The sequence below is a fragment of the Paramormyrops kingsleyae genome, chromosome 20 (genome assembly GCF_048594095.1).
Source record: "Paramormyrops kingsleyae isolate MSU_618 chromosome 20, PKINGS_0.4, whole genome shotgun sequence".
NCBI classification, from domain to species: Eukaryota; Metazoa; Chordata; class Actinopteri; order Osteoglossiformes; family Mormyridae; genus Paramormyrops; species Paramormyrops kingsleyae.
This window is the reverse complement of record NC_132816.1, coordinates 4,409,803-4,424,952: the sequence shown is the minus strand read 5'-3', so window position 1 is coordinate 4,424,952 and position 15,150 is coordinate 4,409,803. Positions and strand designations below refer to the sequence as shown.

Sequence of the window (15,150 nt, the reverse complement as noted above, 5' to 3'; positions counted from 1 at the left end):
AATATAAGCTAAATAGCAAAAATAACAGTAGTGATTCCCTGCTTTTAACTGCAGCTCTTCCTCTGACATCCTTCATCCACACTTGTCTTCCTCACTCGGATGGCCGTTAGGTTGGCTGCTTGGACACCGGGAACAATGAGGCTAGAGGACATCATCTGAAATATCACAACGATATTGTGTGGCTCTTGTGTCCTGCTTTTTGTTCTGCCCTTTTCTCAGGACTCATACACAATATCAGATTGGGGACAGTTCGGCTGTGGTAATGTGCATTGTGAATTCTCTGTGATATGCATCTCATCCAAGTAAATGGAAATCTAGCCTCCATTTGGATGGTAGTTTGAATTAAAATACTCACCTGTTGCTGCATTTAGCATTAGCTACAGTAAAAATTCTGCGACTGTCAGCGTTTTTCCCCCACCTGATTTTATCGTTTGCCTGCAGCTGTCCTCTCACCATTACAAGAGCTAATTTGCTACATTGATGCATCCTACGCTAATGGGCAAAACAGCATTTGGAGAGCATGATTCCTGGAGCCTTTATCACTTATTTGGGTGTACATGTAGCGTTAGATACTTTTGAACAAAAGTTTCATTTCTTCTCTGGGTTTTTAGCTTGCTCTCTGCTTCATGTCAGCCAAGATGCTGCAGGTTTTTGGAGGGTCTGATTGGTGGTCATGAACCCGTAGGGGAAGGAGGATCACATTGGCTATAAAGTCAGCCAATCAGAGATGACACTGGCAGGGAGCCTTCAGAAGCTGTTGGAAGGGAGGGCTCGATGTCACACGACGGCGCTAACCCCCCTCCCCCCCCCCCATACGCCTTCAGGAAGCCCGACCTGTCAGACTCTGCGTCTGTCCTGGAGGCGTTCAAGTTCATCGAGAGCGCTGCGGCTGAGTTCAGTGACGAGGACGAGGACGACGACAGCGAGGGGAGGGACAAGACCATCATTGACTCCTCTACGGTGAGAGAGCGAGCCTCGATGGGGCCGCCGGCCTGCGGGGCGATAGGTGGCCATGCGTGGAGTTCAGCCGTGTGCTGCAGCAGCAGATCAGGTTTACATCAATTACCCAACCACCTTCTACAGATCGTGCGGAAGAAGGCGCCCTCCTCGCCATCGTCCTCGGACATCAGCGACGACCCCGACACCGAGGAAGCGCTGAAGGGCTTCGACTTCCTGACCAGCCCCGACGAACTGGACGGCTCGCCGGAGTCCAGGAGCGCCGGAGATGGGACCGACTGGGGTGAGACGGGGACATAATGGGCATAATGGGATCAGGAAGACTGGAGGGCTGCAGATCACTGGTCTGCTTTAGGCGTGTACACAGAGATGCCATGAGTTTCCATCCCTGTCTGCATCTGTCATGATGCTTTATGTAAACAGACAATGAATCGTATCTAAAGCTTTGCAGCTCTTGCACACAGTTAAGTCGAGCTGATTTCAGTGGGTTTTTTCAGGTCGGTTTATTTTTCATCCATGTCTATTAGATTTTGATGTATCCCACATCACAGACAAATTATACTTGTAAGTACCAGGGCTTGGGATTTGTTTGGTTGTTGATTTCACTGCTGATTCATGAAGGTTAACACCTCCCTGTATCCCATAATCCTTTGCAGCAGTGCTTGCGGAGATTACAGCTGGGTTCCGTACTATGTTTCCAACCAAAGCGTAGCAAATACGGAATTAGCACATTTCATGGGCTTGTCAGTCAAGCTGAGCTCACTTTCCTAAAGTAGAGAACTGAAAAATGAGCCAGCAGCAGTGGGGGGGCCTTTATACGGTAAGAAAGGTCACTTGGACCTTGGACAGGAAAGTGATGGCTAAGGGCTGTCAGGATGTAATGGTGTATTATCATGAGTCTGGTCGCCATGGTGATTAATGTACTGTAGCAACCTTCCTGGTGCCACCTAATCATTTGCATGTGAGCATGGCTTGAATCCCAGAAGCTGGTTAGTTTGTGGGGGGTTGGGGGTGGAGTTTGAATGTCACTGCTGGTGCCCCACCCCCACTCTAGGCTGAGGGCTGTAGGGCTGTAGGGCTTTAGGGCTTTAGTCTAAGGTAGCTGACCTTTGGCAAAAGCACAGCACAGTGTTTCTCAATGTTTTCAAGGCTCATTTGAAGGGAGGGGTCCTTACCATGCAGTGTGAAGAAGTGGGGGGGGGGGGTCCTTACCATGCAGTGTGAAGAAGGAGGGGGACCTGTCTGGGCAGTGTGGGAGAGGGGGGAGGGGTCCTCACCATTCACTGTGAAGGAGAGGTGCCCTCGCTGTGCAGTGTGTAGGAGGGGGGTCCTTGCTGTCCAGTCAGAAGGAGGAGGGGGTCCTCTCTGTGCAGTGTGAAGGAGGGGTCCTCACTGCATAGTGTGAAGGAGGGAGGCCCTCACTGTGTACTTCTGCCGAACACTGTTCATTTTATTTACCCACTCCTTGTGTGCTTGTACACATGCTTTGTTGTCAACTTTTTTGCCATTAGTTGTCCTGTGAGAGGCGTCGGATGTCTTGCTGAATATACCTATTGGTGGCACTTCAGTGACAGCGCTCCCCCAGTCTGTCCGCGTCCCGACAGGGCGCCTCGTCCTCTGGCCTAGTGGCCTGAAGAGCTTCTTGCTTTGTTTGCCCCATTTAGAGAAGGAAGAACAGTGTCCCATGTCAGAGGCCTGGGATGTGGACCAGGGCCTGATAACCAAACTCAAGGAGCAGTACAGAAAAGAGCGCAAGGGCAAGAAGGGGGTGAAGAGTAAGTCCAGCAGGGCGGCGCCCCTCCCTGTTTCCTCTGATGGTCTATATCCAGGATTCTTTCCCATCTTTCCATTTCTTCCTCTACCCACCCGTCACTGTTCAGTTCAGCCCCTATATTCTTCCATCAGGCACCTTTTCCCCCATTATCTGTCCAGCTTGTTCCACTGCCACCTGCTCTGGAAGTCACACCACCATCTGCAACTTTTCCTCTTCCTGTTTATACCTTTATTTATGTTCCTTCCTTCCTTCCTTTCTTGCCACCCCTCCCCCCCAACTGAGATGAGCCCTTTGCGCTCTGCAGGGGGCATGGCCACCCCCCCCGCCCCCGCTGGCCCTGGCATTGAGACGGTAACTGAGCCACACACTGCGCTTATGGGCTCCTTCACAGCACCATTCAAGCTGCTTGCCCACTTGGGTCCCTCGTGTGCTGCCTCTCACTGGAACGTTGCCCTCGGCAGACGCTGACCCGGAGAGCGAGCGGCCTGCTGTCTCATTCTCCTTCCCTTCTCATTGTCCCCACTGTCACCTCCTCCTCCTCTGACTTCCGCTGCCTTCTTCCTACTGCCTCGTTCTTTTGTTTCTTTTAACCTACAGATGCCTTCACGGTCGTTCATGCCCCCCCCCCCCCCACGTTGCTTCTTCCTTGTGAATAAGCAGAAAGATGACAGTGTCTTGCTCTGCTAACGAGCCTCTGCCCCCCCCCCCCCCCCCCTCCCCCAGGGCCGAATCGCTGCAAACTGCAGGACATGCTAGCAAACCTGCGGGATGCTGAGGAATTGCCCCCTGCGCAGCCGTCGGCAGCCCCCCCCGCGCGGCCCAGCATGGTCCGCCCCGGCGAACATGAGGCTGGCCGTGCCGACGAGGGTGAGTACCCCCCCGGGGGCTATCTGTGTGCCCAGTGCTCACTGGGACTCTCTCTGTCAGTATGCCGTGCTGGGTGCTGGGTGCTGAGTCGCCCCTCGCATTACATAAGCCAAGCTGTCGCTCTGCCTGAGTCCCACGGGGATAAATAATGACTTATTAACATAATCACATCACATCACACCCCCGGCTGTGCACTCAAGTCTCTGCTTTCTGCTCTCTGATTTCACATCCATGTTCTTCACGCTCATGCAACTGCATGAGTCTTTTTAATCGGTTAGCTTGTACGCAGCGTAAATTCTCCGGCGTTAAATTCCCAGTGTATCACATCACACACCGGCAGGCCAGAGGGGTGACTGGAAGTGGTTGTGGAGGGTGAGGCGATGACTAATAAATAACAACAGCAGTGTCTCTCGCAGTGGAAGCCATGACGTTCCCCCCCACATCCGGGAAGTCGTTCATCATGGGCGCAGGCGAGGCGATGGAGAACGAGCTGGGCCTGGGGGAACTGGCAGGCCTGACGGTGGCCAATGAGGCGGATAACCTGACCTACGACGTGAGTCTGCCCTCGGGGAGGGGCCAGGGGAAGGGGCGGGCTAGGGAGCCTGATGGTGGTCAATGAGATGAGGCGGATAACCTGACCTATGACGTGAGTCTGGGGCCAGGGGAAGGGGGAGGGGTCTCCTCCAGGGGAACCTAACAACGATCACACTGCCCTCTGTGAGCCACACTGGCCATGATGCAGTTTCTTATTAACTTAATGACTTCTGGGCAGTTTTCCAGTGTTATGCTGAATGAATACAAATGTAAATTATATAGTGAAACAGGTAATTGTCCTAAAGGATGCGACAGCCGTGAAGGATGGGCTGCTCTCCTGGGGGGGGGGGCATAGAGGTCACTGTCCCCTGTGATGTCCATCAGAACTGGCTTTTCAGGCTTTGTGGGGGGGGGCTGGGTCTCACTGACTGAGCAGGCCAGCGATGGTTCTGCTCCTTATAAGAGAATCTATGGGATTCAACACCCATTTAATGTTTTTAGAGAGTGATGCTCTTTGTGGGTCATGATTAACAGAGCTATGCAACCCCCCCCCCCCCAGATCGGCAATAATAAAGACGCCCTGAGGAAGACGTGGAACCCCAAGTTCACGCTGCGCAGCCACTTCGACGCCATCCGCGGCCTGGCCTTCCACCCGGCCGAGCCCGTGCTCGTCACTGCCTCGGAGGACCACACTCTCAAGATGTGGAACCTGCAGAAGACCGCCCCAGCCAAGAAGTACGTGTGCCCTCGCTTTCCAGAAGCTTTCCATCCCCCCCATGCGTGAGGAATGGCTGTGTGTCGGATGCTCGCGTAAACCCTTTCCGCTCTGTTCTGCAGGAGCACGGCTTTGGATGTGGAGCCTATTTATACCTTCAGGGCACACCGGTGAGTGAACCCCCCCATACTGCACATGCCCATTGGCTGATGTGCATGTAGACCCGCCGGATTCACACATGCATCCTCCCCAAACCCACAGAGGCTCAGTGCTGTGCGTGGTGATGAGTACCTCGGGGGACCAGTGCTTCAGCGGGGGTGTGGACGGCACCATCCAGAGCTGGAACACCCCCAACCCCAACATCGATCCCTACGACTCCTACGGTATGAGCGACCCGGCTGGGAAATGGGGATGGCCAGACGCTTGACACGTTCCTACATGTAGTTTCATGCTCCTGATCAGACCTGTTTCCTCCTTTAGCCCAGGAGTATATCACCATTCTCCCAAGGTTACGTTTGGTCTGCAGGCTTGATTCTCCTGCAGTTAAATCCCCATTTGGTATTTGATTGTCCCTCACCTGTGAGAAATGTCATGCTATCGGCAACTGGAGTAAATCATTGAGGCCATGTCACTGTTTTTCCTTCTAGATGTGTTTTATGCCCCTCGAAAGCTTCAAGTGGTATCTGCTGCTGTAGGGGAGATAGATTAGCGGTTAACCTGTGTAGAAATTGGTACATTCATGACCATCAGTAGCACATTCTGTCTGGTGTATTACCTCCTCTTAAGGGAGCACAGATGTATCTTGTGCCCAAATACAGCCTCTGCATGACTGGATTTTGCATGCAAATCGAATTGGTTGATGGAGAATTATCTGCTGGGTGTTTATACCATGAGGCCATGGGGCAGATTGTATCGGCCTTAACCATCAAGCCCCCAAGGAGAAAGTCACGAATGAATGATTGTTCAAGGTTTATTTTTGCAAATGCAAACAGTTGCTTATCACAGGGTGATTGTCAAGAACACTATGGAGGCACGGTATGGCATTTTGCCTCAGTATGCCTCATGCGTATGTCTCTCTGTCCTGCAACAGAGCCCAACGTCCTGCGGGGGGCGCTGTGTGGCCACACGGACGCCGTCTGGGGCCTGGTGTACAGCTCAGCTCATCAGCGCCTGCTGTCCTGCTCGGCCGATGGCACAGTGCGGCTGTGGGACGCCGGTGACACCTCGCCCGCTCTGGCCGTCTTCAATGAGAATGGGGGTGAGTCGGATGGCGTGCTGGTGCCGGTCCTGCCTCTCTGTGAGCTCCGTCACTCGCATAAAGTCCGACAGGACTGGCTTTGAGTTGTCCGCATCATGACTGTTTGAGGCGGGGTGTTTCAACTTGAGGCTCAATGAATCATACGATTGGTCTCGTTTGCTGAGGATGCAGCTGATGTCTCCTTGATATTTGGGCTGGAGCAAGACCAACATCTTGGGATTTTTTTTGCCGTCCACTGTACTTTTGATCTGTTCTGTTCTCCTGCTCCAGATCACAGTAGTCAGTGATCGATGTGTGGTTATGGAAAGTGGATGGGAGGAAATGACCTCCTCTACTGATGATAAGCTTATGTCCATATGTGCAGAAGTCTGCTCCCGGGCCAGATAACACAGCCTAACAGGCTCCGCCCCCTCCCCCCCCCCCTCCAGAGCTTGGCATCCCCTCCTCAGTGGACCTTGTATGCAGCGAGCCCGCCTACATGGTGACCTCATTCAACAGCGGCCGCACGGGGCTCTTCAACATGGAGACGCGGCAGCTGGTTCTCAGCCTGGAGTCTGTCGGGGAGCCAGGTACCACCACCGCCCTGCAGGGGGAGCAGGCTTGTACCTCCTCTTTAAGTCCCTAAAGCTTCAGAAGTCCACACACAGTTTGGCATGTAGTGATATGCACCCCAAAGCGCTACACAGGCATAAATTAAAACCATTAAAACATAAAACCCAAACAAAATGAGTAATACGCTCATGTGGGAAAGGGGTTTTCATTGAATACCTTTATTGTAATAAAAAGTTCTGTTTAAACCTGAGGTGATCAGTAGTGATGTTACGTGAGACCCTGAGGCTTTGAATGGTGTCTAGTAATCCAGGAAATTAGCCCTGAAGCGTGTGTCGATGCCTGGATCATGTGTCTATGTGTGACATAACCAATGACGTACCACATGACAAGTTCAGAAACTGGTTTGAATGCGAGTGAATGGTCTGTGTATGAGAAAAGCCAGATGCAAATCTGTGGTTTCCAACATTTGATAGTCATTTTCTGTATTTGCTGCTCTACTGAGTTTCACACGGATGCCCCACGGAAGAGAAGAATTTCTCCTGAGAACTATCCACGTCTCTAAAAGCTGCCAATGGGGGGTCTTCTGGACCCCAGTGTTATGGACCAGTGGACCGCATGGAAGCACATTCTCAAAGACAGTCATTTCCAAGAAAAGAAATAATCTGAATACAGTTGAGAAATTTGTTGTTTAATGAAAGTAATAAGCCGCACGGGGCATCCAAATGATATCCTGTGTGACAAGATGTTCTTCAGCTGCTTACATGTGGACATTAACTGATCTCTGCCGTTGCTGTATTTCCACGGTTAAGTTTTTGCCCACAAATGCTGATCCACCTTTCACTCGAGTTAATGCCAGTATAAGGTCACCAAAGGACTGATATTCTTATACATTTAGTACATGACCTTTGAGATGATTTTGTTAAGTCATGCTAATTATTATGAAGATTGGCTGCTCAGAAAAACAATGATATCATTTTTTTCCCTTTATTCCTTGATGCTTTTGGCAATGGCTAGTTCCAAGGTCTGGTGGAAAATGTCTCGTCACTGAGAAAACTTGGCTTATAGTATTTTTGCCTGTTCCACAATCTGCCCAGTAGTATTTGGATAAAGCACTAAGAACTGAGCATTTTCTCGAAGCACATTGCCAAAATGGTTCAGTACTTCATGAAGCTTCATGTCACCATCACTTGCAATCAGTGTGATTTCTACCTGATTTCTTCCCGTTCTTTGCTCCCCCCCCCCCAACCACCCAGGCACTCCCAGTCAGATTAACAAAGTGCTGAGTCACCCCACCCTCCCCATCTCCATCACAGCCCAGGAGGATCGGCACATAAAGTTCTTCGACAACAACACAGGTAGGACCAGGGTGCCCCGCCGCACCACTAGGGGGAGCCAGGAGCTGTGCTTCTTGCTCCTGGGCGTGGGTGCCGCTCAGTCAGGGGGTGGCTGGCCCATGGTCTTATGGGTTAATACAGTTTACCAGATGCTAATCTAAAGTGGCCTCATCTTGGGAATTTTTTCTGCAGGAAAACTGATCCATTCCATGGTCGCCCACCTTGACGCGGTCACTAGCTTGGCTGTGGACCCCAACGGGCTGTACCTGATGTCTGGCAGTAAGTACCTGCGCTTGGAGAACGTGCTCGTGCTCAAGGCACCTCCCTGTGCCCGTGCCATTCTGGAGTACAGTCTCTGGGCGGGAAAGACCGTGATTGGAGGGAGAAGCAAACCATCTCTGTTTATAGGAATCTGGGGAGTTACAGATCAATGTGCCAATAAAGAATAATACAGAGGCTACTCTACTTATGAATGAGTTGCGTTCCGAACGGTCGTTCGTAACTTGAAATGTTCGTAAGTCGTTATTCAACATCATTTTAAGGGTATACGCAAGTACAAAGAACTAGGATGCCGGGAGTACGCACGTTACACTGCTGCGCGGCGGGAGTAGCGGCCAGAAGTTGTACTAGACAGAACTGAAGGGCAGAAAGAAAGAAATTGATGTTGCGGACAGGAAACGGGAGCCCAAGGAACACAATTTGGACTTGCAGTCCTCTTCGTTCGTAGGTCTGAAAGTTAGTAAATTGAAAGTTTGTAAGTAGAGGAGCATCTGTCCATTAAGGGTCTCTTTGGGGCATGTTTAAAAGGGTCCATAACCACCCATGTTATGTAATACACTACATGTGGCAGTGTTTCTGGCTGCCTGTAGCTATTGTTACTATTGGGGTTTGTGGGTAACAACAACAACAAATTTATTTTTGTATAGCGCATTATCACAACATTACATTGTCCCAAAGTGCTTTACAGCATCCCTACCCAAAGACCCCAGTGAGTAAGCCATAGGCGACAGTGGCAAGGAAAAACTCCCTAGAAGGAAGAAACCTTGGGAGGGACCAGACTCAAAGGGGGAGCCCATCCTCCAGGGGCCGGCAGGGAGAGTCAAATACAGTTTAGTCTGAAACACAAACGGGGAGCAGGGGGGAGATGACAAGCCGGTGCCAACACTTCCTCCAATCGCCAGGCAGCCAGAAGGCATGGAGCGGGTCATACAAGGAAGATGACACTGGCAGAACGGCGAGCTGGATGCACGGTCGTCATTGGCAGTGGCGACGTCACATGTTGCAGGGTGTGCTGGACATCTTGATAGATTGAAAGCTCCAGGTAGCACCACCCAGGAGAAGGTGGTGGAAATAAATGCAATTAGTCAAAGTAAGGGAGACTATAGGCAGTGCTAAAAGTTAGATGAGTGCAATATGAAGTGCAATGCTCCGGCAGATATGGCTATGGCAGCATAAGTAGGAGGGAGAGGCAGGTGGGAATGCAGGCATGGGGAGTCCCTGAAATGTCAGCACTCCAATCCCACAAGCAATTGTGAAGCTAGAGTGACAGCACTGTCAATTCAGTTTATCCAAAGCCAATGGCACCGATCCCCACCCAGCTCTACACCTCACACTATAGGTTTAACTGGGAGTGAGAAGCTAGCTAGAGCTAGAACTAGTGTCCCTATAAGCTAAACTAAATAGGTGTGTTTTTAGTCTAGACTTGAATATTGAAAGTGAGCCTGAAACCCGCACATCCGGTGGAAGACCGTTCCACAGCTGAGGAGCTCTATAGGAGAAAGCTCTGCAGCCTGCCGTAGATCTTTCTACCCTAGGTACTAACAGATATCCCGCACCTTGAGATCGAAGCAAGCGTGGGGGATTGTATGTGGTCAGCAGATTATTAAGGTAGTCTGGTGCAAGGCCATTCAGTGCTTTATAGGTTAACAGCAGTATTTTATAGTCAATCCGAGACTTAACTGGTAACCAATGAAGGGAGGATAAGACTGGTGTGATGTGATCAAATTTTTTAGTGTTTGTGAGAACTCTGGCTGCCGCATTTTGTACCAGCTGAAGTTTATTTAAGGAACCAGACGGGCAACCAGAAAGGAGGGCATTACAGTAGTCTAGTCTGGTAGTTACGAAGGCATGTATTAATTTTTCTGCATCACGAAGTGAGAGCATCTTACGAAGCTTGGCTATGTTTCGTAGATGATAAAACGCAGTTCTAGTAATACTTCTTATGACAGCTCGGGGAATATATGCTGTGAATACAGATGAACCAAAGCATTATGACCACCCCCCACGTGAAGTGAATATTGTTGACTTACTAGTAAAAATGGCGCATGTTAGGGTTTGTGATATATTAGATGGTAAGCTATATCCGCTTTTTACGTGGCTCCATACTCTGCAGGGCTCGATACACTGTATCATGACACATTAATCCTTCATCATTACTGTCTTTATCAAAGTTATCTGCCATTTGTGCCGCAGTAGCCCTTCTCTTGGTTTGTACCACAGGGGATATCCTTCATTCCCATCCCACATTGTTGAGTCTCTCAGTAGGAACTCACAACAGCTGACTGTTATAGAGATGCTCTGACTGAGTCGTCTGGCCATAATGATTTGGTCCTAGTCACTGTCACTCATCTTTATCCCTACCCATTTCTTCTGCATTCAGGACATTGACTATAACAGGGCTATTCAAATCATGGTCCTCAAGGTCCGAGCCCTACTGATTTTCCAGCCTTCCTTTACTTGTGAGCTGGGTATGACGCCTCTGTGGCCAATCAGAATCAGTAATTATTAAACCAACTACCTGGGAGAATTGAAAACAAGGCCTGGATTTGGATTCGAGGCCCAGGTTTGAAGATCCCTGGACTATAAGTACTAAATGTTTGCTAACCGTCTAATATATCTCAGGCCTTGACATTAACTGTTTTTGCGAGATTAACGTTACTCCCATCATGTGGGTCTTGTCATAATGTTTTGGCTCATTGGTGTATAATACTGTGTTGTATGTGTAGAGCGTGTGTGATGTCTTGCTCCTGTCCCTCCCCAGGCCATGACTGCTCCATCCGCCTGTGGAACCTGGAGAGCAAGACATGCATCCAAGAGTTCACTGCCCACCGCAAGAAGTTCGAGGAGTCGATCCACGACGTGGCGTTCCACCCGACCAAGTGCTACATCGCTAGTGCCGGAGCCGACGCCCTGGCCAAAGTCTTCGTATGACACGTCGACCCACCCGCCCTACCGCCCCGCGGACTCATGGAGGCAGCAGTGAGGCATGCTTTAGTTGGGGTCACCCCCCCTGCCCCCGTTGTAATCCCTACCTGTAGGTTCTCCTCCACCCTTGCCCCATCCGATAACACCAGTGGGGTTAGCGGTGGGGGCGGGAGGGGGGGTCTGCCAGTTAGCCCCTGTGTCGGAGCATGATAACAGTGGGGGACCCCAAAGCGGGAAGGATGTTCCAGTGTGGCTCTCCAATCCCCCCCCCCCCCCCCTCCCTTCCCGCCAGGCATCCAGGCAGGCCTTGGGTGCGGCGGGGGCCCCGTGTCTGTTCAGCCAGGAGGCCAACGGCCACCATCGCTGGCGGGGCGGGCCGGGGCACTTCTGTTCCTTCTGTGGTTCCCACAGGCGAGGTGACAAGGTGGACGTTTCCGGAAGCTCGGGCATGTCGCCTCGCCATTGGAGAATCGCACCATGAAGCTGAGCAGCCTTCCTCCTGAGGAGAGCATGGCGTCGAGGCTGGTGACGCAGGAGGAGGATGCCGATTGGCCACCGTAGAAGCTCCTCCCTCACCCCCCCCCCTCCCCCCCACCCGCCGTGCATTTAATCCTCAACGTCTATAGAACAGGTGCCTTCGCTTCAAAGAGAAGTCTTGAAAATGTTCTTCTACTTGGTTTTCTTCTTCAGCAGGGAGAGGGTGACTTACGCCAGTGTCAGTTTTTAACCTAGTACAGGATGTACAATTTAAATAACTGTAATAAACAAGAAGATGTATATTCCATCATAATCGTAATGTGGCTTTTTGCTTTGTTGGGAGAGTAGAGAAGGGCAGGTGATCATGGCTTTAGAGCACCCAGAATGGCCTGCTATGTCTGTAGTACCAAGACTGGACCTGGTTCACAGTACTGTCATGTTTGGAAATGGCCTTGAACAGATTCCCACTGTAACTGTTCAGACTTGAAGTGAGGTAGGAGCCAGGTAGTCTACATACACACCTTATTTTTATGTAGGCCTGCTCAACCACAGATCCTTGTAAATTCCGCTTTTATTTTTCTAACTCAAAGAAAATTTAAGATACTTTTATTTAAGAAGTACAGAGAGTATACATGGTTTACTCATTCTACTTTGAAGGACTCTCCCCGCTTCAAGAATCCTTGTATTAGATTAGATATTTTTGGATATACACGAAATATTCCTGTTGTTCTTTAGAAGCCTTTTGATTTTTTTTTCTGTATCTGCTGTTCAAGTGAGAAAAATAACATTACAGAGCAATATAGCTGACATTTTATCACGTGGAATCAGTGAAATGCATCCTGCGTTGGGCGTTTCCTGGACATGGTGGTACACCGATCGCTACCTTCTCCGCAGCCTGTCTCTCTTTCATGTTTTGATTATAAATACGTTTAAAGTCGATGAAGTGTGTAGACCAAAATCTTAGGGTTGTTTTGCCAGTGTCGTGCTATATTAAGAAAACTAATTACATGAAATCAAGTGAGACACGTACCCCTTCGTTGTTTTATACAGGCTGGATCCGTTACGGGGTGGGGGCTCCTGTCAGAATCATTTGAATGTGATTACCTGACCATTTGAGCCAGGAAACACCCTTTTCCCTGCTCTCTGACAAACTGCATTTAAAATAGCATGCAGTGAAATGCTCTTTTGTTTATTTTTGTTTTTTCCCCTTGTATATTTATTTTATCATCTCTGTACTAATTTCAACCAAAACTTTAGACGCAGCAGGTTAAATGTGCGGTAACGTGTGAACGAGGGGCCGTGTTTGTCAGGTAACTAACGGTGTCTCTGGCAAGGGGCTGTGATTTTGACCCCAGACTCTGCTGGGAGTTCAAATGCCAAACGAAACCTGTACTGAACATACTTTGCGCAGATTCCTGCTCCTATGCTAAGGTGTCATTGTCATAATGTGACAATGTGTATATAACAACTGGGCACAAGTAACGTTTGTCTGTTAGATGTCTGAGCGGTGTAGGAGGGAGAGATGTGTGATTAGACAAATACTGGTTTATTTTAAAGACTTTTGTTTTTTTTTCCTCTACAATTACTTGAAAACAAAGTGAATCTTTCGGATGATTGTTGTGTAGTCATTGGTTGTATTGGTGTGTATGGTTGAGTTTGTCGTTCTTCCAATGGTTAATATGCCTCCAAAAAAAGACAAAAAAACATAAATAGTGACACAAGCTAAAACAAAAAATGAGGAGTGTTTCATTCCGGGTCATTTTGGTCTGTACAGTTTGCAGTTCACCACGATCGACAGGGATTTCGCTGTTTACCAAATGTTGTGGTTTCTAATCGAGATGTTCCTATTGCCAGGGATAGTGGGGAAATCATTGGGTATATGTATCTGTTTGCATAGTACAGAAAAAATATTTTCCAAGGTGTTTTGGTGCATCAGTTATTAATTTTAGAACTGTAAAGATTAAAATCTCAAAAATATATAGTTTTAAAGTATTAAAGATCTATTTATAAATATACAGTATATATGGAAATGCATAAAGTGACGTGAAATGGAATCAGTTTGGTGTGCTTCTCGTGGTAATCATGTCGTCTTGTTCAATACCATGCTATCAGCTTAGGGGAGGGCAGAGCTCCCCCTGCTGGTCTGAGAGAGAGAGAGAGAGAGAGAGAGAGAGAGAGAGATAGAGAGAGAGGACTGAATGACAGCACTGAGGCCCCGCCTGATGTCCCTAGTACGGCATTAAGATGCATGCACAGCGTTGCTTAGCAGTAACCTGTGTGAACGATCTCGATACGGTCAGCTGTCGGACGCCTAGCTGTCTCAAGATGGCTGAATAGCCTCACACTCATTTTTAGTCTTCAGAAATGTCAACTAACATAGAATAACTTGGGTGATGTGGAGTATTAATGTAAGTGAGGTTTTCTTTCTTTCAAAGATGTGAACACGAGTCCATCACCACCTAGCTCAGTGGCTAATGCTAACAGAGCTAAAGCATTCCCTGCTCGCCTCTGCCAATCACGCGTCCGCAGGATCGCACTGCGTTTCTGCCTGCCCCCAAACCACATCAGGCTTTGAGTAGACGGCCATTCGCATGCTCTTCTGAGCACCTGTGTCATCCAGGGCACGTCAAAGCAATGTCCCTGTGAATCGAGAGGCGATGATCGTGAGTAAGCCTGACCCGAAGATTTTAATTACCCATACTTGTACGAGCCAGCGCTACACCTCGGAGCTATTCCTGCGAGCTCCTGCTGTAACCTGAGGCATCTGGCTCTCATAGGCTGTGCTTGAGCTCAGAGCTTGAGGCTGCATATCTGTGCCGAGGCCCCACGCTTCCCGTCTTAACGGCTCCGCGTGGCGACCCATCGCGGTGACGTATCTGCCATGCGAGCCGGGGCCCTGCTGCTGCTCGCCGTTCCCGTTCTCTCCTGAACACCCCAAATCCCGTCAGATGGTGCAGGGCAGACAGGAGACCCCCAGCATAAATAAATTGCAGAAGCCCCCCACTCTCTTCCTGCACCCAGCTAGTCCATTGATACTGTTAACGATTCTACTGCCCAGAACTGCAGAAAGGTTCTGTGGTGGGCCTTTGGGGTGGGAGGGGTTTGATTTGGACTGGGATCACACAGCACGATAGGGCCAAACAGATGTACAGATAATTAGCCCTGCATAGAGGAAACCGCAATGGGTTCTGGGATGCGCCAAGTCAGCCTGTACAGTAGCACCATTGCTGTTTTAAAGTACAGTTGTATAGAGATTCTTAAAGATGTGTATTTGATAAATATGCTAATTTTCCTGTACAGACCTTATTATAGTTTATTCTTTTTTCCATGTTGTATTCTCCTTTTCCCAAATGGGAGAGTGACAGATTTATCAATAACAGTAATAAAAGAATGTTGTATTTCATCCTGGTGTCAGCTCTTTATTATGGAATTTTTGCAATTCAGTAATTCTATATTATCAGATCACTTTCCAAGTATC

The 15,150-nt window shown here is 49.3% G+C and overlaps 1 protein-coding gene across 2 annotated transcripts in view; it reads left to right on the top strand.

Annotated features, from left to right (window-relative positions):
- strn (striatin, calmodulin binding protein) overlaps positions 1 to 15,075 on the top strand; it is a 59,097-nt gene extending 44,022 nt beyond the window's left edge. Inside the window, exons 6-18 of one of the 2 annotated variants that reach the window (XM_072703273.1) lie at positions 825 to 960; positions 1,084 to 1,240; positions 2,622 to 2,732; positions 3,455 to 3,598; positions 4,015 to 4,151; positions 4,692 to 4,867; positions 4,970 to 5,017; positions 5,109 to 5,230; positions 5,938 to 6,105; positions 6,534 to 6,674; positions 7,911 to 8,012; positions 8,184 to 8,270; positions 11,032 to 15,075. In XM_072703273.1, the coding sequence (XP_072559374.1) occupies positions 825 to 960; positions 1,084 to 1,240; positions 2,622 to 2,732; positions 3,455 to 3,598; positions 4,015 to 4,151; positions 4,692 to 4,867; positions 4,970 to 5,017; positions 5,109 to 5,230; positions 5,938 to 6,105; positions 6,534 to 6,674; positions 7,911 to 8,012; positions 8,184 to 8,270; positions 11,032 to 11,201 (1,699 nt within the window). In that variant the 3' untranslated portion in view covers positions 11,202 to 15,075. The remainder of the gene's footprint in view (positions 1 to 824; positions 961 to 1,083; positions 1,241 to 2,621; positions 2,733 to 3,454; positions 3,599 to 4,014; positions 4,152 to 4,691; positions 4,868 to 4,969; positions 5,018 to 5,108; positions 5,231 to 5,937; positions 6,106 to 6,533; positions 6,675 to 7,910; positions 8,013 to 8,183; positions 8,271 to 11,031) is intronic. The other variant, XM_072703274.1, reaches the window with a different exon arrangement.
- Positions 15,076 to 15,150: the final 75 nt, after the last annotated feature.